This window comes from Ciconia boyciana, chromosome 2, assembly GCF_034638445.1.
Source record: "Ciconia boyciana chromosome 2, ASM3463844v1, whole genome shotgun sequence".
Taxonomy (NCBI): domain Eukaryota; kingdom Metazoa; phylum Chordata; class Aves; order Ciconiiformes; family Ciconiidae; genus Ciconia; species Ciconia boyciana.
In genome coordinates, this window is record NC_132935.1 from 101,243,528 (window position 1) to 101,268,327 (window position 24,800).

The 24,800-nt window shown below is 41.0% G+C and overlaps 1 protein-coding gene across 1 annotated transcript in view; it reads right to left on the minus strand.

The window, feature by feature from the left end:
• The window catches only part of MBOAT1 (membrane bound glycerophospholipid O-acyltransferase 1), a 58,179-nt gene that overhangs the window by 32,829 nt on the left and 550 nt on the right, over nucleotides 1–24,800 (minus strand). Inside the window, exons 2-3 of the mRNA XM_072851391.1 lie at nucleotides 866–1,011; nucleotides 259–336 (exon numbers count right to left, since the gene is read on the minus strand). Of these exons, the coding sequence (XP_072707492.1) occupies nucleotides 259–336; nucleotides 866–1,011 (224 nt within the window). The remainder of the gene's footprint in view (nucleotides 1–258; nucleotides 337–865; nucleotides 1,012–24,800) is intronic.

The following is a 24,800-nucleotide window of genomic DNA, read 5'->3' on the forward strand; positions in this document are numbered from 1 at the left end:
TTGGGCATAAATTATTAAGCCTACAAAAGCCAACTTTTGAGGCCAGCAATTTCATAGGGAAATGCAATATATCAATGCAAAAACCACAAATTGAGATTACAGCTGCTTCTGTGACTGAACGAACAAAGCTCCTGCAAGTAACTGGGAAAGAAAGGCAGGAAAGAAGAGAAGGTGGTCCTAAAAACCCCTCATGCTTCTCTGTGAAAGGAGAGGAGTTGTCAGAGGGGCAGCTCCAGACTTGCAGGCACATCAGCTCACCTGTGGATGTTGGGAATACTCGCCATATTCATAATACCATAGTTCATCATCACCAGGACAAAAAGATGAATGGAATACCTTAAAGACAACAAAGTGAGTATTTAGATAATTTCTATGTGACCTGGAAGGGCTGGCAGTTCAGAGCGAGGGAATATTTTTCCATGCAAATGACACAAATGTGATGTCATATCAGGGTATCGTAAACATGGATTATCACAATGACATCTTTATAGCCTTAATATCCTACATAGATTAATACTTATTGACAAGATATTGTCATGTGTTTCATTCAGAGAACGAGCAGCCTAGCTCAAAGTGCACATTCAAACTAGACACATCTTTTCCAAAAGAGGCATCTTCACAGCAGGCTGGTGTAGCTTTAACTGCCAGAACAAACATCACAGATTAAATACTTCACTTACAAATACTTCCATGGCTCATTTTACTTTGAGGGTTTGGGATGGTTATGCTGGTTAGGAATCCTTTTTTTTTTTTAGGATAACATAGAAAGTGCCTTAAGACTAAAAAGATGTAATCCAGAAAAGCTGATATGAAGTTTAAAAATATTTTTACCCAAGCCTTGTCTACATGGTGACTAAATACTCACCACCCAAAGCAGAAGACAGCAAAGTATATTCCAAAGAGGGTGGCAAATGCATGGCGAACAGCAGAGCTGGCATGACTGGGACCCAAGTAAATACGAAACCAAAACGCAGCCAAAAGTGCAAACAGTTGACAGGCTACAAAATTGATCTGTAAAAGACAAACAAAACAAAAAATGGTTGTGATTCTTGGAGGAGGGGGGAAGGAGTCTCTCCGTTCTCAGAACAATAAAGAGTGAAGCCAGGAAAAGGGGGGGGGGGAAGTGAGAGCAATGAATCTTTTGTTTCTTAGCAGTCTCACTTGTGAGCCCAAGCTGTAACTTTTCTTGGCCAACGACAGAAGGGATTAAACAATCATGTAGCCACCCAAAAACTCAGATAGGAGGAAGAGCAGGCTCCAGCTACCCAAGATACAGGCAGGCTCTGGGCAGTTCTCGCTCCCCCCAGGGCAGGGCTCTGATCCGCTGCCAGCAGCCCTGGCACCCCAGCCCAACCCAGGTGCAGGGGACCTCACCCCAAACTCTGTCCTCCTGGTGGGAGGCAGAGGCCGAGAAGCAGAATGGGACTCTGAAGCACCCAGTGCCTGACTTTCTCCACAAACCCCAAAACAAGGGCAAAATCAACAATCCTGGTGTGACACTGTTTCACAAGCAGTAACTGGACAGCCTTCTTAGTTAGCTGAAATCCTCTACTCCACAGCATCCTCCAAGCAGGTCTGTCAACTTACCAATTTTTTGCAGCTCAAGAGTGTAAAGAAAACAACTTTGCTCTACCATCACGCAGACAGCTAAAGGAAAACTCTTCTCAGTTGTTCTTTGGCTACTGCATGTCTCTATTGAGCACGGGATGTGGTCTGGCCCCATTGTAAGCAGGTAGCAATGGCAGTGGGAGCACAAGACAGGTATATGCGGAGGGCAAGTAGTCCATGACTAGAGGCTACTTCTATCAGACACAAGGACAAGCAAAAGCTTCAGTGTCCTCAGAGCAAAACCAACACCAAGCTGCCTTCTTCAAGTCACCTCCTCTTTGACAGCCTCAGCAAAAATCCCAGAAAGCAGAGGAACAACAGAGCTCAGGAGCTGTCTCTAACAGACCAACACAGTATTAGGATATGACATCTGTAAGTCCAGCCTGGACCCTGGACAGCTGGAGCTAAATTATTTATTCAGCTGCAGTGCTTTTTTATTAAAAAAATTTAAAAAAAAAAAATTCACCCTGAGCTCTCCAGTAGCAAGTCATCCTAGACTGAGCAAAACTAAATAGGCTGCAACATTTAAGCAATCACTTGGATTAGAGGATTATCCAAAGCTATCAGTCGAGGACAGGATGATATATCTCACTTGGAAATGCTCTGACATGCGGGCTGTCCAGAGGTGGTTAGATTCAACCAGGCTTCTTGTCAAAAACATTTACAATGTGTTTAACAAGATACTACAGCCCCCAAACTGCTTTTATTCTGGTGGACTAGACCCAACATGGTGCTGCTCAATCAAATGCTTTTATTAGAGGTTTGTTGGCTACATTGCTGCAGTTCCTTTATTTCAGTGATGCAGGCAGCCATGCAATAGAATAACGCAATAACTTAAATACTTAGATAAGCTGAATTTTAGTTCTTTGGAGGAGAGACAATATCTATTTATTTCTTGTTCAGGTAAGCAACCAGCATTTATAACAGACGGTATCATAGAACTATACCCAAAAGCAAGTAATTAGCAATGTCTTATTATGACAATACTTTACCCTTTATTTAAATAAGACAATTCTTATTTTCCGTGCAAGATTTAAAGTGAGAGAAAAAAATTGCACTGGTCTCACAAAACCCAGATGCTGTAGTACAAATCCCAAACTCTCATCTGGTCTATTACAATACAGTTACACTCAAAACACTAACTTCTCCCCTCCCCTCCTTCCACAGCCAGAGGTACCACAGAAATGGCTGAAGAGAGGACATCCACTACAGGGCTGCTCTGATTGCATCCTTTCTAAGCAAGTTTCCAAGACTGATGGATGCCAATTCATCAATGACAATTCAGTGAACCTTAATCCCACCTCAGCCTGCTCCCACTTAGGGCCATACTAGTACATCCAGTGGGGCTGAACTTTGTGGCATGCCGAGCCGCTCTGATTCAATATAAAGAAGGAAAGCGCAGAGACTCCAAGAAACCTGATGTGGCTGATTGTTTAGAAGACAATACCCCCTTCTGTGCAGTGTCACTCATAGAAGCTTTACACCAGTAAAACCCATCAAGATAAGCAAGCGTTTGCTTTTTACTTCATCCAGTTCTTGTACGTTCAGTCCGAGATGTTAAAGATGCTGAGACTTCAGAGGTTCACACACACAGCAAAATGAAAGTGCATGATCCCACGGCCGACACACTCATCACAGCATTTACATTTACATAGCTAAGGCAGGTAACCACAGCACCAGCAGAAAGCAAGCAGCAGAGACTTCATCACAAGCTAACATACAGTATATGACAGCACAGCAGCCTTGCATACATATGCTTTTGCTCACCTATACTATCAGTTCCTCTGAGCATGTGTTACCTGTGCTACTTGGATTAAAGTTAGCATGGGTACACCAACCATGCCACTATCACATCTTCATTCTGTTGTGCAAATTAACCAAGACAATTTCTTCTCTGCGCTGCTTTTGCAGGAGCTGGGGTAAATCCTTGTACCAGGATAAAAGGAAAAGTACACACTACTAGCCTTAGGTTTCCATCGGCTTTCAATTTATAAGGGTTGTTTCTGTAGAGCAGCCAAACACCACAGATCCAACGTACTCAGCAAGCAATAATCTCAGAATACTAGTTTTCATTTACTGTTTTTGTACTGAATTAAACTAGAAAGTACCTTGCAGAGGAATGGCTACAACACACCATTACAAGTTACATATATGATTCAAAAACCGAAAGATTAACCTTACTTTTCAGGATCTGTAAATGACAGTGATGGTGTTGAAGAGGCACAAACACACATCAGGATTCCTGAGTGTCATTTGAACATTACGTGACCTACCACAATAGCATAAGGGAAGTGAGAAGGCTGCACCCAATGCATTGCTTGGGAGATTGACTCCCAGATACAAAAACAATGCAGTCTGAAATGCAGAAAGAGAAGATTTTCATTCAGTGGCTGAGAACATTCACGCTTTTGCCCTCCTTCTGAACTGCAACCACCATAGCTCTTCGGCAGCTGTCCAGGTTCCTTTCCCCCATGGCCATGTTTTTCGGGCAGACAGCATTGCCCCTAAACATGCTGCATTTGTTTTTCTTTGTCTACCATTAAGGCTTTCAAGGTTTTTTGTGTATATTTACAGTAACACATACACATTACAAACAACATGATTGGTCTTAAAGGATTCATCAGCAGAGGGGTTGGGAGAGGGATACCAATGAACAAGAAGCCAGGTAAATACAACCATTACTGATAAAACTTTTCTGTCATCCATGAGATATTTGGTACCTGTTGGACAAAAACGTTGTGGAATAGTACTGGAGAATACTTCTTGTATCTGTCCACCTATAAGCCTGCACTTGGAATCTGAATGAACCAAGATGACCTCTGATTTCTGTGGGGTTCAGTCGGAAGATCAAACTTAGCTGTGCAGAGCTCCCTGCAAGGTCTAGCGCATAGGCTACTGCAAGACTGACTTTTAGAGGTGCTAAGCAATTGCAGAATACTTCTGCAGATCAATCCCTTCTGACTTTACCTGAGCCAAACTGAAAGTGTGGATAAACCAGGCCAAATCTTTTCTTAACAAATCTTTTTCTTAACAAATTCTTAACAACTTTTCTTAACAAATCTTTTCTAACCTGTCACAAAGAGAGGGAGGGAAGTTGTTTGTTTCTTGGGTTTGGGGAATATAAGACAAATGTCAAGACACCAGTAAAACTGAGGAGCTCCTTTCCAAGTGCCGAAAAATTCATTCTGCCTGGCAGGCTGAACTCCATATTTAAAACTGAGCACTAACTTGGTACCAGACCAGACCAGGTCTGTTCTCCACAGAGTAATAGAGCGATATGATAGCTTTTCACATGACTACTACCTCTGTTTAGTTATTTATATGTAATATTTTAAACACATGCAGCATTCACATGCATACACATGAAGACTGCCAGTTCATCTGACAGCGACTTTACTGCATTCCATTTAACATTAATTATATTCTTCACTCTACATATTTAAGGTACCTACGTAAACAGATCCCTAAGATTTTAAGAAATGTTGCACTGCATCACAAGTGAAGTAACAGTCACACTTTCCTCCCTTTCCCTTCCCAAAGAGGAAAGGGTTCATATTATTCTCTTTTGGTTATTTCCACTGTTGCTAAAAACACTTTGTAAACAGTAAATTTAGGGCTTCTGAACATTGATGAATGGTGTCCACACAAAAATAACATGGAAATAGAAAAGAAATTATATGAGAATTAACCCTTCTCATTCCGACCCACCATTATAAGTCATTTAACCCATGTTTTTAGCTAGTCATATCTATTCAGTGTTGCCATCAAATTTTTTCCACATCTGGTTTCAACTTTGCTAGCAGAAAAGAAACACCTTTCCTTTTTACAGTCAGTTTCTTCCATGCTCTAGCAAGTAAGATGTAATAAAATTAGGAATCAGAGCACATCATATGTTGCCAAAACAAGATACTATCTTCCTTTAATTTTCCATGATTAAACATTAGAAGACAGAAAGGCAGTCTCATCACAGTATCCTGCACCAACATCTGGAAGACTTGTATCTGAGTCACAGCCAGCTGAAGACAGCCTTGCAATGCAGAAACAAGTGCAATGCACTTTTGGAGAGAGAGAAAATCTGGAACAGCTCCAGCCCAACTAGGTTGATGGTTATTGTTGTCTGCTTAAGGAATTCTTTAATATCTAATAGTGTCAACTTTAAAAGGCCAGATGGATCCAGAGCATGTAAACACCAGATATGAACAATGAGAAAAAATAAACCATAGTTCCTCCCTTTATCCATTCAAATTCTGTAGCAGCCATAACTCAAAGTGATGTTTAGACTGCAAAACTCAGTTTTGTATAAAGCTAGCAATCAGGTCAAACCAACCGATCAAGCACCTATGATGTTGACACAAGAATAACCAAACATAATGGTTTCAAGATCCCCCTATACTATTATGCTAAAATCAAAGCCCTCAAAGTATATAAAAGGTTAGTTCCATCTGCCTCAAGCCTTTGCACCTTCTCCCATTGTTAATAGGGTGAAACCAACTTGGCAAATGTTGGACTGGTACTGTAGGAAGTGGAAACACGAACTCCTAGGGATCTGGAGTCACCTTTTCAGTCACTTCCAACAGGCAGGGCATATTACATGAGAAAGTCATCTCTTCAACTTGCTAACCATTCTCAGAGGAAAACCATAAAACTTTTTGCCCTGTCTTTTATTGTGTCCCATTAACCATCTGCAGGTGGGCACTTTTAAGGGCAACAGCCAGTTGGCAAGTCACAAAATAAAAGTTCCAAATTCCTGGCATTAAATACATGCGTCTCAAAATCTCAGCATTTGGAGGACGTGAGCCCATTGCTGATAACACTGAGTGGGAACAATTATCACCTTTTGTTCTGAAGGCAAACTGGCTCCATGGTGAAGGTCTAAAAAAGAAAAAAAAAGTAGCAATTTGCCAAATTCCTCTAACAGGAAATTCATGGAGCCATAGCGCATTTCCATAAGGAGACACATAAATGTGTTGTTTGGTGCACTGGAAATGACTGAAAAACCCCACAAAAATCTTACAAGGAGAAAATGGAAAGTGCTTTTGCTTTTCCTAGCTAGAAGTTCTTGAGATGGGAAACAGAAAATAAAAGAGGAGGCAAAACCTAGCTTTACACATTTCCATGAAATCATCACAAACAGTCCGGATCACCGCTCACGGTAGTTCAGGGTAGGCTACTAATTACCCACTTCAGGAAGTTTCAATTCCCCTTATCCCACAAGCCTTGCATCTGCAAATCTCCCTATTTAAAGAAGTGGTAATAGACATTTGAGGGTTACTAGATTACCTCTTCCTAAAGAGGTAATCTTACTTATTACCTCTTTAGGAAGAGGTAATAAGTAAGATTAAGCACTTAGTCTGTTATTTTAGTGCTTTTAATATTTTCCTTATCGTTAAGTATCAGGAAGAAAAATCCTGCATTCTGTTTTCACCACAAAAATACTTTGCTTTTCCTTTACTGCTTTTTTCCTCCCAGAAAAACTGATCTCACTTTCCAAAAATCTAGGAGGATATAACAAGTTGACCACACAGTTGTCTCCAAACTCCAAATGGCAATTAAGTCCATTACCCAAACTGGACAGTCCTCTGTAAGCAAAATTCCTGTTAATGCTATAATTCATTCACTATGAAAATAACTCTGAGAAATCACACTGCTAACTTGTCACTTGTTGGATGACATAGTGCTGATGTGTCCCCCACAGCACACAACCTTTGGACAAAAAACAGGCATGTTGCACATTCAAACATGTTCACAGACAGAGGTACAAGTGTGTTATGGCACAGCCAGGCTGCCAGAATATTCCCAGCTAGCACCCAGGTCCATGCCCACTTCAACGTGCAGCAGATAATGCAGACTGTCCTCAGGTTATAGATATCACAGAAGATACCTCTACTTTTATTCCAGGCCTTGTGCTTACCAGCCAAATGAGAGAATAAGGCTTTAAATCTGCATTTCATCTGCTGAACAAAAGAAAGCGTATGAACAGAGGCCTCCCATGGTGGCTCAGTATAAAGATGAAGTTGTAGCTCACGGTCAAGTTACTCTGTATTTACTGCTATCTACTAAGGAGCTACTGAGCCTTAGTTTAGGATGCTGCTACAAAGTTATTATCTGGTAAATTAGAATTTCTCCTCTATTCACTGACTTACCACAGATCACCGAACAGCTGTTTTCAGTAACTGGAAAAGCATAAGGAACCATGCTAACAGAAACTACTGACAGCAACAGCAACTCCTTCTCAAGTCACACCACGGTCTGTGGAGTCCAACGGTGCTTGGGCAGTATTTTGGAAAGGAGATGCCATAATAAAGCATTCCACTTTGCCAGAGATCAGCCCCACCTTCCAGGATGGTGTCTTTTTTGCAAAGAATAAAGCAAGAACTACAGAAGTGCAGCAACTTGTTTTCTCTGTTTAAAAGGTTATTTTGCACATATAACCACAGACACCTGGCAAACAACATGTTTCAGTTCACTTTGCTGGAGAAATTTCTACTTTGATGTTGAAAAATAGACCTGCTGCTACGACAGCATTTCATAACATCCAAATTGTGATATTTAAAATGGGTGTGTTAAGAATGAGAGATGGAATATTCTTTAATCAGATCATCTCGAAGATATCTGATACTTACTGAAATTTTTCAAAATATTTTGATCTTCCAGACTATTTTTATGAACCATAAGTACAAATATTCTCTGCAGAGATGACTTAACCCCACGCAGGGAGGGGACAAACACCCCCAAAAAGGAGGGTGATACCACAGAAACCATGTCACGTTTCCCCCTGCTAGAATTTTGACTTAGGCTTCCACGAAGGAAAAGGATTCGTGTAACATCATCTGTGCAGCTCTCCTTATTGCCCACAGTGGTATTGCTTTGCACAGAACTCAGTGCACCAAGAGCCAGCACAAACAGGCATTTGTGAAGAAATCAGAATTGACTGTCACTTGCAAGATGCTGTATTTTCCATCTACAGCCAGGCACTGTGAATTGTAAACAGCATGGATAGAGGAGTTACTATTCCCAAATTCACTTACATTGGGGAAATACTCATACAACTACTGAAAGTCACATCTTCAATATTACACTGAAACAACTCATTTCTCTGACTTTGTGTTGTAGTAGTCCTATGGAAGATTTCGAGGGGGCAGAAGCAAGGGTTTGAAAATAGAATTTCTCTCATGGGAGAGAGAGCGAAGTGTATATGCATGACTAATTTAAGATTACTGTCCTCTTCAGAAGCAGCACTAAGTCCGCATAGCCCTGGCTTTTTTGTTGCTGTTGCAGGCGGAATATGGAGTTGGTAAAGTAGAATATGCCAAATTGACAGTATTTTGGCCTGTTGTGCTGTTTTCCTGGGTAAATTCTGCTGTTTCGCTACTTACAGGGTCAAATATCCTTCCATGATTTAGACTATAAACTTGAAACAGATGTTCTTTCTGGATTACCTCTATGAAGCCACTAGCAGAATAATCACTAGCAGGACACACAAATATAGCTACAGAACAGATTAAACCCTGAGTCATCAGAAATTTTAAAAGAAAAAACATTTAAGTCAGAAGTAAGCTTGAGAAGTCAAATCTACATCATAATGGTGTCACACACCCATACATTTACCTTTGATGGCTGATAAATTTAACGTGTGGACCTGATCCAAATACAGCTTTAGCTTACTGTCAACAGCTCTTACGTTGAACTGTAATGACTCTATATGTTGAACAGATGTTTAAGAAGTGATCATTTATGTGCAGCAATGTTCTGCCGTTACCTGTAACTCAGTAATTGCTGTTCTCTCAGTGAGTAATGCCAAAACATAGCATGATAAAATCCCCTTGTACCTGAGATAGCCAGCACTAATTCCTACCTGTAATAGAAGCAGCAGTAAAATCAAACAAGCTGGAGCCTTTAGTCATTCAGGTGTTCTTTTTAAACCACAATGCCTTTATGTTGTTAAGAGAGCTGCCTCATTTCTTCAGACTACTCAGCAGTGAGGTAGCACACTAATTACAGTACCTTTAACCCAAAAAGAGTACTTTAAAAAGAGTAATTTGACATACCTCTGTGAAGATATAGTATTGCATGGTATAACATGGCAGACATGTCTAAAAGCAGAACTACAGCCAGCAGGTCAGAGTATAGAAGATATTTTAATGCGAAAAGGAAAAAGAGGAATGAAATGTCATTATCCAAATGGGAATTTTGACAGGAAAAAAAAAAAACCAAACCACCAGGACTACCAGCCTTGCTTTTCCAAAGGCTTCTACAAGAAGTAGGAAGTCACTGGGATCTTGTACTTCTCATAGGAAAGATGGCATCTTGTACCACCTACCCTCCTTGCTTTTGTGTAGATTCATACCGATGCAGAGGGAACAGACTGACCTTATCATTCCATTACTCCATCACTCCAGCTCTTCTTATAGGGTTCATTCAGAAGACATTTAAGCATATCTAAAGTTAGGAGACAGATGCTGAAGTGAAAATGGACAGAAACAAGGAAAACAACAACTCCAGGAGAGTAAAATACTACAAAGCAGAGACTTGAGTGCCTGCAAAGCCTCCTCTGAAAGTCCCTAGAGCTCTAGGAACCTCCCATGGCAGGGACACCACAGCACTGTTTCCCCTCTTTCTTTGCCACCCGTACGGCTCAGGCAGCTAACTAAAGCTTGGATCCTTAGTTTTCACAATCATTAGTTAAATATAGCAGTTACCCATATTTTTCTTAGAAATGAATTATTGGATAATAGATATTGTTCCCAACTGGTCTTTTCAGACCCGATGAGTGCTCCTAAACCCCAAACAATTATTTTCACACAACCTCTCAAGACCATAGCCTAGCCCCTGCTCTCCAACACCATCACCTCATCCTCTACAGACAGTAGGTCAGCAACAAAAAAGAAGCAGGACCAAGACAGGTTTCATCAGGCATGATCCAGCTCGAGTTCACTAGCCTGAAGCACTAATTGCTCCGGAGATTTCAGTCCGGTTTCTACTTCTGCGTTCTTCGGTAAATAACTTCAAAGTAGCAGTGCTAAGAGTAGCATCAACATAGATCTGCATTTTTCCCCCAGATTTAAAGGTTTAGTTTTTAAAAACTTAGAACACAGCACAGCGAGTCAAGCACCTTTTCACTTTGTCTATATAACTGACATAAGTACATAATTGATTTATTCAAAATGCAAAGAAGGAAGACAATTCATACATATGTGTGTATACCCAGCCACTCTGCTGGCACATCCTTCTGTGCTTTCAATGTAAATTATATTCCCCAAATACCAATGGGAGTTGCATGAATGTAAGAATAGCTGGATCCTTATAGCAATGTTTCTGAAGTCCCAATTCAGAAACACACTTAAACTTCCAGGCCAGATAAAAGCCTTGTGCCTGCACATGTTCACCTATTTAAAAATAAAACAGTAGGCTTAAAGTGCAATCCTTCACTAGAATGGGAACTGTCACATCTAAAATAACTTGCCCCATTATTGCTGTTTGCAATGTCTGTGCAATTCTATTTTCAGTTCCTTTTTCTATAGAAAAATGTGTCAGTGGTCTTTAAAAATACACACCAATACAAACAGAGCAGTTTTGTTCACATTATCCCAGTGATATCCCAGTAAGTGTATGCAACAGAAAGAAACAAACATCAGTAAGGGAAAAAAGTGCCAACTTCACAAGTTATTCTAAACCAAAAGAAAGTTGGGCTTTTTTTCCCCACTGTAGAAACTGTCAGCACTGTGTTAAATTTAGGCACATTATCCTTGGAATTAAGTGGCTTGATCAAAGACTAAACCTTTCAGACATTGCAACGGTATTATATAAGAATTTATTAGGCCCTTACACATCGAAAATCTGGAACATCCTGTATTTAAGCGCTCAGTCATGCTCATACTAACTTAAAACAAGGGCACTGTAAAAATTAGCGTATTAGGACATGCTTTAAAAATTTATGCAAGGACTTTGCTAGAGGAAGGGGTAGAATTTATCTCTCTTAACACTGTTGTCGATACCTGAGCTAGTCCATCTAAATTTCTTTTATTGTCAATGGGGAAAAAAGGCAATTCTAGGTTGCACTTCATCTAAGCCTAAAACACAAGTCTAAAACAGGTACTTCTACTATGAAATCTAGATGAGTAAGTTTAGATGTAGAAATGTACACTGCACACTTAGAAAGATGAACAGCAGCCATACTACATGCATTAACTTTAACAGAAACAAAAAGAAATCTCTGGACTGTGAAACTGGACTTCCATTTAGTTGTAAGAGATGAAATTTTCAAAAATGACCCACAGTTCCTGGTGCTCCACCTTTTGATTTACCACTTAAAGACACTGTAAAATGGTATCATAGTCCAGAAACTGGTATTCTGCAATAAACTAAGCCCACTTCAAGTGCCTGAAATAGAGAGCTGGGAAAAGGGGGGGGGGGGAGGGGGGGGGGAAGTGCCAATCAGGAGATCAGGAGGTACTTCTGAAAAAAAATTACGTATATCTACTGCCAGATATGCATGGAAGAGTTTTAGGGTAACAATGCTCCTAACGTGATGGGTGTAGTCAAATGCACCCAGTTTCCTGCTTCCGCAAGCAGGTGCTGCAAACCTCAGTTCTTCCTGTCCTCTTCCTTGTCTAAGCAGTTTTGCATCTCTGAAACACCCAGTAATAGCACTTGCAGAAGGAGGGAAGGAAAACCCTTGTGAACAACAAAGAAAATGCTTTCAGTTGAGCTTAAAAACATCACTTCAGGGTACATCAACATGGAGAGGTGAAGATCTATGTTCTTCTGCCCACGCTCCAACCTAGCAAAATACGGGGCACAGATCTCAGGGTGCCACCATACCCTTTGCAACACTGCAGAGCCACAGAATTTGCTAAAAGAGGTACAGAAAACATTCCCAGCTTCCTTTTAACATGGAACCCCCTCACAGGCAGAAGAGGATACACAAAGATTTTGGGAAGCCATCAGCAAGGGCCAGCGTAAATCTGCAGTGAATCTGCTCAGATTTTTTTTTTTTTTTTGTAGAGTTAATTTCCAATCAGCTCAGCCTGTGCAGATGCACAACTGAGTTTTTTCACAAGAGAAGAAAAAGAAGCATGGCATAAGGGCAGGGAATATATGCAGAACCACCTTTTTTAGTAGTAAACTTTAGTCAGAGCCATTTATTTGACTGGCAAAACCATATTTTCAGTTTATATTTTGGCAATTATCTTTGCAAACATAACAATTAGTAATTGTTTCTGTAAACAATGAAAACTTTATATTCTGCAGAGTCCCCCATTTCCACTGTGGCCCTGGATTCTGCTGGCAAGCAAATTTTCTACATAGCTTTTTTCTTCATTTTTTTAGCCTATTTCCAAAGAGCTGTGTATGGAGGTTTTTTTCAATTCAAGCACAATTATCTTTGTTTCATTCCTTTGCTATAACAGTGACTGTGTAGAATTAGCAAGCCTCCGTAACTGCCAACTTCAGATACTCGCTTTCACAATCATGAGATTTCACAGTCATAAAATACTGCTCTTCCCTATTGTTCTACAGTTTAAAAGTAAAATTATTGCCTTATGCTGTTTAATATATGTTTATCTAACCTTCATTCATGTGGGCTGCAGACTTATTTTTAATCCCTTCAAAACTGTAGCAGGAAGAGAAGCCACCAGTAAAACGTGTACAGTGACAATATCCTGTCGTGGATGTTTTTTTCCTTCCTTATTTCTGCTCAGAATTTGCAGCACGCTCACTCCATGCTCATTTATTTTGGATCTTGAACCATGCAAGAAGACAAGAACGTAGCCCCAGCTGTTTAGTTATGCCTGTGTTACAAGCACCTTACATCTACAGCAAATATCTCTGGAAGCTGAACTTTGGAGCATGTCTAATTTTAGGCTCTCAACTTTAGACGCTATTGAAAACAAGTAACTTGGAGATGAGAAACGCTCAGGACTCGGCGCAAGTCAAACGTCTGAACTGTCACTAAACTAAAATATCTGGAAATCATTAGTACCTTTCCAAAAAGTCATGCTCTGAATGAATTCCAGGGGTTACCCCCTCAAAAAAAAAAAAAAAAAAAAAAAAAATATTTCCTAGTTTTCAAACTTAGCAACCAAATCAAAACAAAAACTAACAGGAAAACACACAGCATGAGCAAGTGTCAGTTGGTGAATAAGCATAAAGAAATGTAAGCAATAAAAAAAAGAAGAGATACTTGGATTTTGCTATAAATTAATTTCATTTGCACTATACTATATTTGAGGAAAAAAGATTTAATTTCCTTGCCTCATTAAAAGCATGCTGCCTTCTTTATATATCCCCCACTAGAGTTCCATACTTCTATTTGCATACAGTACAGCAGAACTTTGGGTTATAACACTGATATTTTCCAAAGATAACTGCCATATCAGGAGGAAAAAAACCACCCATGTTTCTATTACTTAACCACAGTATTATATTTTTCCTCAGGCGTATTCTTGCCATGCTTATGAGTCAGTAATAGCAGAAATTTAACTTGCTTTCCTTTACAAAGGACAGCAATTATTAGGCAACAGGAATAAGTCTCATTTTTTCCCCTTTAACAGTTTGGAAAAAAAGAAAAGAATGCTCTTACATTTTAGAATTATTACAGTGATTCTCCTACTATGCAGTGACAGGCAACTTGTTGTCCAAGAAACAAAGTTCAACAACAAAATTCCAGAAACTCCAAGTGAGCTCTTCTCGAAATACCCTATTTGAACATAGCCAGGGAAAAGAAATTCAACAATCCTTTAAGTTGCATAAATAATTATAACTTCCCTTTCAAACAAGCCCTTTACACATAAAGCCTAAAAAAACATGCTTTAAAAGAACTAGGACGTTGCATGATCTGCACAGCTGGCTTGCAAAATTTATTTCCATCTCTCTTTCTATTGCAAGGTTTTATACCACTAACATCTGACTATCTCAGAAGCACTTTGAGAAAGCATTTCAGATTTGATTTTTAGCAAACTTAAGATATCTCAAAATGCACATGGAGTTTTTCCCACTGTTACTGTAGCACTGAAGTGCAGAGTAGCATTTGGTAGCATTTCAGCTTCCCTGACGCTGGAAGGCACCGGAGCAATGAGCAGCATGTACTTTATACAGGACGAGGGAGAGGAGACTCTGAAGGGGATGACCAGGGACCTGGGACCCCACTGACTGCTCAAAGCCTCTCCAAGGCACAAGCCAGTAGTTCTACCTGCCAGCAAATAAATGAGGCCACTGTCTCATAGGCAGAAATAGTCCAAGCAACTGCAAAGACCCGATCCTAGACACAGGAAACAGAGGCACACCTGCCACTTAGGGTCTTCTAAACTGGTCTGGTACATTGCCCTTATTAGTGACTATGCTCAAAAACTGAAGTGTCAGAGATAAAGGAAAAAGGCGAGGCAGACACAGAATCAATTTTCTCCCAATAATCATTTAAACCCTGACTCAACTCTATCCAGGCCAAAAAAACAGGAAGCCTGACTGAGATACTTCGGCAACTGAGGTAATGGCGCACATAAAATGTATGGCTGATGAACAGTTAGATAACAGACTACCGATCAGGATGTCAGAACCCTATCAAAGGATGAAGGCAGATGACACCAGACACCTGCTGGTGTAGTCTCTTCAAAGAGAATATGCAGATCACAAAACCCCCAAATACAGCATTAAATATATGCAGCATGAACTGAACAGAGAGGAAATGCTCAGCATATGGACAAAAAAAACCCCAAACCAACAGTTATAAATCAGAACAGACAAGTAACAGGATAACCAAGAGGGAAATACATTGCAAAGCATGTAAGGGGCCAGTTACTTTCTATATAAACTAACAGAAGGAGCACTGTAGCTTGGGCTCCTTGAAAGCGGGATGTTGGAGAAGTGACCCATCTTGGGCGTTGGCTGATCTTCCCTACAGAGACCTGCTGCTTCCTGCTGTATCACCATGTGAAGAAACTCAAGTAATAAATCCAGTGTCGAGTGAAGCCCTGGGAGGGGATGACGACTCTAGCAGACCCACTCACCCGTAACGGGAGCAGCCGTGCTTGGGACTGCCAGCAGCGACTCGGGATCCCAAAAGCATCAGCAACACCAGAGGCAGAGCTGCCAGAAACCAGTGCCTGCAGAGGGGACAGGCCCTGAAAGGGGCCAGCAAAAGAATACATACTTCCAAAAGATTTCCCTTTTAAATTATTAAGTATCTTACTCTAGATACTCATGTTTTTCATATAAACATCCAAGTCCATGCTGGCTCTGGCCAAGTTCTTGGCCTTAGCAACCTCCTGTTGAAATGGGTTTCACAGTCCAGTTCTGGACTGCATGAAAAAGACCTTAATTTTAATCACTGTTGAATCTGCAGCCTTCCAGCGTTATCCCATTTTTCTCTTCACATGGAGAAACACTGGGAGACAGAAGGGAAGAAGCCCTAGATCTATTTCATTTATGCTGATCACGTATACTTTCACCATTATCCCTCTTAACAGTCATATTTCTAAAGCAAACAACCCAGTTACTTCACTTTGCTTTTGCATGTTTAAGAAAAGAAGTCTAGCCTGTAATTTTTTCTCTTTTACCTTGTTCATATTTTCATTCTGGTTTCATGGCAAAGAACAGCTACAGTCATCTTTCAATTGACAAGAGCAACTACAATGGGACAGGAACGTAATTATGTCACCCATTTCCCTCTGCCCTGGACCATTCTTTGTTCTAATCCTCATTTTATTTACTGGTTAGCATCAGCAGAACATCTCTAAAATTTTCCTTTTCCAAACTGCTGAGCCCATTTTCCTCTCTGCAATGTTATGTTTGCAATTGGGAACTAGCGCCCTAGCAGAGAAGTAGCAATAAAGGTAACACAAAATTAAAGTTACATTCTCTGAATAAAAAACAAACATTTCCTCTCTCAAGAGTCTATCATATTTCACAATGTACCACAGCAATATGCCTACACTTTCAACATACTTGTATAAAACAGGCAAAACCCACCATACACTGAGTGCAGTGTTATTGTTGCTGTGGCAACTACAGAACGCAATTTTTTTGCCTCAAGAGAACTAGCATGAACACATACACACAAAGGCATAAACAGCTGTGGGTGCTAACAGTGCCTACAACTCACTGTGGACGTGTAACACTGCCATCAAAAACTGGATTTAATTCAAAAACTAAGTCCTTTAACTTCCCAGTCACTGCCTCCAAACCATTTGCCTACACTTGTTTTTCACCTTCAATACAGCACAGTTGGCAAAACATCCTGAGAAGCCCTGCCGCATAAGAAGTATAAATGTAAGACAACTTAAACTCCACTTGTGAGTGAACAAAGTAATTCTAAAACTCCCTCTCAAATAGATAAATCATTGATTTATCAGCTGGAATTTGCTGGTATAAATACTTACTGCAAACAGAGTAGTCAGTGATTTGAACCTGCCCTCTGCGTGTGTGCACATGAGATAAACAAAGTCAATACTGTACTACTCTTTAACACTCCCTTGCACTGATAACAGGAAAAAAAAACTACTTTCACCAGTTTATAATGTCATTTAAGCTAGATGTAAGAGTTAATAATTAAATCTTTTCTACTCAGCGGTCCTTTAAAAAAAAAAAGTTTAAAATAAAACCAATACATGAGTATGAAAACAAGCATGGAAGTTATTCGAGAAATGCTGGGAGTGGGGGGTCCTCAAACGTCTCAGGTTTTGCCTTGTCATTTTGCCTTCCCCATTCCCGCCCTATCTGCATACCAGTGCCAAATTGCACTTGAACAAGAAACCACAAATTAAGAAATTGCTCAAGTCCAATTAGAGCTTTTGTCACAAAACCAGGGCCTGTAGAAGAAGCAAACGCTCACCCTGTGCATGACAGCCAGCAGCTGAAGTTTCTTTCTTGGCCTGAAATTGATATTTAGTCTTTTAGTATTCTTCATGCAATCCAAAAGACTGATCTAAAGGAGTATTTTCTTGCCTCCTTTTTCCCTCCTAGATGTCCCCAGCCTGACACACTCACTGAACTTGAAGACCACAGAATGTAATCAGACACTGATCAATAATTGCTAAAGTTGCTATTCCATAGGATTGCCAGATTTTTGTCTGGGACTTACCAGACAGATGCACACACTCAGGTCTATCCTCCTTTGCATAAGTCATCTAGGTAGGTAGCTCACATACTTTCAGACAGCTTCCTACCCACTACGCTGCAGAGTGTCACATGAGAACACAGGCAAAATTCCCATTATCCAGCCACCTGGTCACCCAGGAACACCAGGTAAATGTTCCGAGTCCTCAAAACCCACCTGGACAAAGCATCCAGAAAGAGGGAAACCAAGAATGAAGAATTCTTCTAATACTTAGTATTTTTTTGTCTAAGACCAGATAGCATGGCAACGGTTATGCCATAGACTGATTGACTAACTTAACAGTTTTCAGAGTAATGACTACCATTTCATGTTAAAAAAAAAAAAATAAAAAATTCCAAGCTAGTAAAGCTGTCTAGTTAATATTTTGAATTTTAGTTTAAAAATTATTTTTCATTCAGGTATTTTACTAAAACTTAGAGGAATGATTAAGGACAAACTCTTTGGGAATTTGTAAATGTTTTAATTTATTTGATTCAAAAATATGTTTTCAAGTTTTTCTTCCCTCACATTATTGAGATTTCTTTTTTTTTTTAAGCCTGAAATTTTCTTATCATGAGGGAAGCCCAAAACACAGTAGAAAAATTATTTCCCACCCAACTCCATGAAGGATGCAACATACTGTAAGTAGCCCCTCCCAAAAAAAGTTCTAAAAAACCCATCTATGTCAGAAACTATTGCTTGTGCTTTTGGTTTTGCTTCGGTGCTCACCTATGATTTGCAAAAGCTGTTTAAAATGCCTTAAGCCAGAGAAAAAAGGACTGGTGAAAACGAACGTTTCCAATCAAGGTCATAAGAAGGGAGACTGATCAAATTCCACCTTGCTCTGGGGAAGGACGACCCAAAGGGTTTCCCCTTGGCCCTTTCTGCCCACATGCCATTCTCCCCGTCGGCAGAGGCAGGACAGGCTGACCCAGCTGAGCCCCGTGCAGAACAGACTGGATTCCACATTGGCAGAAGTGACCAAACGAGCCTGACCAGTGCTATGCTCTGAAGAAACCACCAAATGAAGGTCAGAGATTTCCACTATGCCTATCTTAGCAAGTGCTGTGGTGCAGCAGAAGTGGGTCTGAAGAGCAAAACTGTTGACGATGAGGACCCCACATTCACGTGGCTCATTGTCTGGAGGGTCTCACTTCAGAGGCGCTGAACTCCGGTGCTGCGGGCTGCCTGCCTTTGAGCAGCTGAAGCACTGCAGGCTCTGGGGGCACATCCTTTGGCTTTACATTCTCAGAAAGCAACCCTGTGCAGATGCTCCAGGGCCACTTCACGTACAAAGTCTGCTAAGTGGGGACAGTCAAGAGATTCATTCCCAAAGCACACTCCTGATCCAAACTACACGTTAACATAAACACTCCCACTATTAGTAAAGGACAGTGCAAATTTACGCATCGGGCTGTACTTTTAAGAGCAAGCCTGAGTTTCTGGAAGCTCTCCTTAAATACCCTCACTAGATTTACCCGAGTATCCAGGAGATGAGGTTTGGTACCCTCAAAGTTACCTGTAACTACCAGGTCACATACAGAGGGATTTTTTCACTCCAAAGAGAAACACAGCCCATTGACATCAGACTTCTTACTTGGTTTTGGACAAGTACAAAAGGTTGGATTCACCTGGGCACTGATGCCAAGCCCAGCGCTGCAGCCTCCCCTGCCCAGGTATTACCAGCACCACTTGCAGTTTGGCAAGTCTACCTCGAGTGCTGCCCATTCTTGTGAATTGTAACAGGAGCCAAGGAGCAGCCAGGGCATTAAATACCGTGCCAGGCTGGCCAACGCGCAGTAAATCCTAAGTATCAGGGGCTCCCCTGAAAGCACAGAGCCAGCTCTGTGCTCGGTGCCTAGATCCCTAGGCTGGAGCCCAAGAGTCTTCATCACTACTTTATATTGTCTGAAAATAGCTGCAGAGCACCACTAAATCAGTGCTGGTGTGCTTAATGTGCAGAGAAGGTTTCAGGAAACTTTACGCAGCACTTCAACGTTTATTTTTCCAAATTTCATTTAACACAAATTAGAAGGAAAGTGCTTAAAAGGGGGAAAATTGCAAGTGGCCGATTCCAGTTGCCCTTTTGTCCCTTGCCAAATGAAAAACTGAACAGGACAGACTTTGTTTTCAAGGCATGAGGGAATATTTACACTCATAGTATCAAGACATCAGCCATGAGGTTCAAGACTGCAGTGCCAAACTGAGTGAGAACACGTTGAAAAAGGCAGCACGTGTTTCCAAAACAGAGGGAAATGTGTATTATTGCAATTGTTAGTAATAGCTGACCTGAACAGAAAGAAATGCTTTGGAGACAGCCTTAATCTTTGTAAAGTACTATACCTCTGTCTCAGGAACATAGAGAATCTTGGGCCCTGCACAAGTGGGTGCAACAAGTTTGAGAGTGGATTTGCTCTAAAGGCACAGAATAGCCGTGCAGCCCACAAGCACTAGGAACTGCCCTGCTTGCAGGCACCTGTTTAACTGGGGACCCAAAACAGGGTCTGCAAGACTATGCCTCTGTTCTTTAAATCAAGTGCTATGTCCTTCATGGCATTACAGTAAAAAGCTAATGATTTCTTTTAAGGACAATAGTTTTACAAAATCTGGGTACTCAAAAGTCAGAAAATATCAAAATTAAGGTTGGTTTTGGCAGCCTAAGTAATATCCCTCTATAAATGTGTTTTAAGATGTTGTTTTCAAATTTCATTTTTTGCTTACTGTTTCTCAAACAACTAAAAGTTACACAGCTTTATTTTTTGCAGTTGAGGGTGTCAGGCAGGGAGGCATTAAATCTGACAAGTACTGCTGCAATTCAAAATTAAAACACAGAATTTTCAATTGCAAAATGACGGGCATTAGGAAATTAAAATGTAGCATAGTTCATATCAAACATGGGCAGTTGTTGCTGTTGCCTTAGAGTAGCTTCTTTCAGGTAAAAATCAGATACTAACCCCATTTATGTCTTCAGTGAACTTCCATCTTCAGTTATCTTGCTTCAATCTGTAACAAATTACCTTTTTTCCTCAGCATTACATCTTCTAATGCCTCTACTGACAACCATTAAAGGAAACTCAAAGTTCTCAGCCTAAGTCTGTTGAGTTCCTAGAAAGCTAATTTTTTATTTGGCTTTTCACTGCCCAAAAAGTGGATTGGAAAAGTCATGCAAAGAGGCTTGGGACTAAGACATCTGCTGACTAGAAAGTGTAGAAGTAAAACCGAAGTCGGACAGCAAAAGAGCTGAAAAATGTGAAATTTAACAAAATAACCCCTGATTTTGGGATCAGAATTCATGTTGATTTTTGTAAAAGGAAAAAATATACATATAATTTTTTCTTCCTTCTCCTTTTTAAACCAATTCATCAGCATGCTTTGGGCAGAGAGCTGTTCAAACTCAAGAAATAGCAGGAAGGCATCTCTAATACTTCAACTATCCCAAGACTCAGAGGCATGTCCCACAGTTCCCCCACAGAGTTAGTGTTTTATTTAAACTGCTGCCAAAACATAAATATACAGACCAGCTCCAATGAAAGGATTAAAATGAAAAATAAGGTGTACAACCAGCAGCCAATGCATCCAAAATTAAGTTTAAATGCACATTTCTCCCCCTTCGGGGAAACACGGCTGGCCTCATCAATGAAAACATTGAAGTTAAAAGCCCTCTGATACGTACATGAGAAGATGCTCATACATTTTTTTTTGAGAGAGTCTCCTTGAACACAGAAGATATTTCCCTAAAAGTCAACAAACTTGGTACTGTCTGACATAGGTCAGGGTAAGGCCTGTTGAAGTGTAAGGTTTGTTGTACAGCAGTTGAAGACTTGCATTTGGGCTGCGACTCCTATGGCAATAGGTAACCTGGGATATCAAGGGTACTGCAAAATAACCTTGAGAAGTGAAACTTTTTAATCATATGTCTTAACCCTTTGAACCTGAATTACTTCTAGGGATGCCTAGAGCTTAGGAAGGCATGGTAAAACTACATATGGATAAACAATGCCATTAAACTTACTTTTAATATACCTTTAAATAGTATATTTATTTTTTTCACTGTATTTGTACACACACACACTTTGTTTACTGAAATCACACTATTAAAAGTTTAATGTTTAACTTCCCATATCTCACTGATTTATGGTAGAGCACAATGTCCCAAAATTGGTGATTTAGGGCATATACGACAAAAAAGTATATACTTTGCCAAAAGTTACTGTATAAGCATACTGGAGCGATGACGTTCCAGAATCAGTGATTTGGGGCATATGTGATAAGGAAAAAAAAAACCCCAAAACTCTTCCAAATGCTGCCAGAGGTATGTCATTGACCTAGCCAGATATTTTTAGAACACAAGTCAGCTAAACTTCAAAGTCTGCTTTCCTGGGATATGAGGATGAATTGAACACAGAGAGTCTTTTCATCCTCTTTCAAGCTCATTAATCTTGTTACTGAATATTGCACTTCTTAAAAAATATTTCAGTGCTAAATTCAAAGATAAATCATCCATTAAAGAGACATGCAAATACACACTGAGACATCAGGATTATTTTAGCATCTAAAGCAGAAAACATAGCTATGTTCTCATGCAGTACACTGTCTGCTAAATAAAACGTGAACAGTCTGCCAGGTACACAGCGCAGCTAGGAATTGCACCCTCTGTAATTCTGTGCTGTTTTTAAACCTAAGTTGTAATTTTTTAAAATGAAGAAAACAACCAATGTGAAAAATGACATTTTCATATTCATCCATGCTTTCCATAGTGAGTGATACCATAGCTGCTTATTAGATGACAAAACATTTTCCACCTACAAAGGTACTACAGCTTTTCTGCCCCTGCTATGAAAGGGTAACGACTATGACTTTCATTTTTCAGACCTTCAGCTCAACTTTTTTTCTGGTCTTCCTTGTAGATTGAAATCTCTCTTGTAGCACAGACCTCATGGAAAACCATCTCTATAAAAGAAGGGACAAGTCCTCTGTGCACTTAACGTAGAGGCGGACACACACGGCTTTCACGCACCGCAGTGACTTGGAGGGTCTAAACTCCACCTGTGCGCCTTTATCTCGTGCTCTCCGGGCACTTCTCGGCATTTTTGAAGGCTCAGGGCCAGCCACATGGACCAGAGGGAGATTCAGGCTGACACCATCCAACAGGCCGAGCACAATGACGCTGATATACAGTGACAAACCAGAGATTCCCTCCCCTGTTGCAGCCTAGCCACCGAGTGGAAGGCATAGAGAGCCTGTCAGCACTGCAATAAGGACTCATACAAAACCAGTCCCTGCTACACGTGGGATACCTATCTAGCAAAACAGGCTTTCATATGCAGCACTCCGTTCTGTACAGAGGAGCCAGTGAACTTTTCTTTTCCCCCTCAGCAAAAGCCTTCTCTCATTCTAAAGAGGAGGGTAACCAACCCACCTGGCAAAAGAGTTCTGTGAAAGCGTTGAAAGTGTTTTTACTTTGTTTCTGAGGGCATTAGCACTGCAGGTCAGAGTTGAAACTCATGTCACTTGAGGGGACAGTGGTGGCACAATGCTTCCATGCAGCAATCTAGGTATTTCCTACTTCAGGGCAGCAGAAATCCCTGATGCTTGGCATGGTCCAGCACATTGCAGTAGGGCAAGAGGGGTGGGGGAGACTTTTCTAAAATGATTGATAGCATAATCTCACAGGGACAATTAAGCAGGATTGGGGAGGGGGGGGAAGGAATTTTCAGGTGAAGGAAGCTGCATTTCAGCACAGCTGTGCTGCAGCTCTGCGATGAACCCCAACAAGGGGGGTTCCTCCTGGCCCATCACTGCTTCGTGCCGCTGGAGCTAGTGGGGTCATTCGCAGGGATGGCATCTATGCCTGCACGCGTGCTCGCACAGCCCAGCCACACTGCTAACCCCAGAGCATGTGCCCCCCGCTTACTGGTGTGGGCTCAAGATGCAAACCACCAGGCGCACAGGTGCACACCAGCAGCACCCATGAGACAGGGGCCCTGCGACAAACACAGCACATAACCAGATGCAGCGAAGCATCCTCAGGCCCAGAAGAGCGTGGGGAGAATTTTCTCCACGGACAACATCGTCTTTGTATCACCTTGGCTGAATGGAAAGACAAGTTTTGGAAAGCTTAGAAAGGAAAACTGCAGTCCGTCATGTCTTCATTGTTCGGTGACCCAGTCAGCCTAACACTGTACGTACACCATGCTGTCGCAAACAAGCTGGAACAGTAAAAGTTCGCTATTCCTGGTTCCTTTGGTGTTCCTGTATTCATCAATCATGGCATGGAATACCTCAAAAAAGAAGCTATCACTATTCATGCGCCTTCTCCTAAATTAATAGCTTATAATTATAGGCCTTTATTGTAAGACTGTTTCAGCGTTGAGCAACAGATCTCTTTTTTGCATCAAAACCTGCTTTCTGTTAAAAAAGGAAAAAACTAGCATGGTTAGATGTAGGGGTTTAATCTCTAAAGTGATATATTTCTTATTCAACTTTAAAAACAAACAGTAGCAAAAAATGACACATAGCACCAGCCACTCTGCAAACAGAAGAACGCAAATAAATGTCAATCTTCTGTTGATTTTTACCAGCACATCCCTGCTGCCCTGGTTTCTTAGAGCAAAGCTCAACCTCCCAGTAGTTTGGTGGAGACTTTTTCTGGTCAGCGCAAACTTCCAGACCTAACTTCCTCGTTGCTGAAAGAATGCAGGAAGGCAGCAGGTGCAGGCAGGCTTGAGAGACAATAAAAGGTGGCGGTGGGGGAGTGACGGTTTCTGCCTGCTAGGGGTCAGCTTAACTAGGAGCCTATAAACAACCACACAACACCACAGCCAAGAATACGCTACGCTGTTAAGCATTTCATACAAACTTGCTCGCCGGTAAGACCGCTTTCTTGTGTGCATGCCTGCGCGTTTCACATGTCTCCATACGTGCGCTTTGCAACTCCATCAGGCACTTGTACTAGGCTGAAAGAGGCTTCTGTGCCTCCTTTCTACAGACAAAAAGCAGCGCGTGAACGTAATGACTTCTCACAAGACACATCGCATCCGCCCTCCCGCACACTGCCCCTTCCCAAACGGTTAACCAGAGGCGGGCAGGCACCTCAACTATT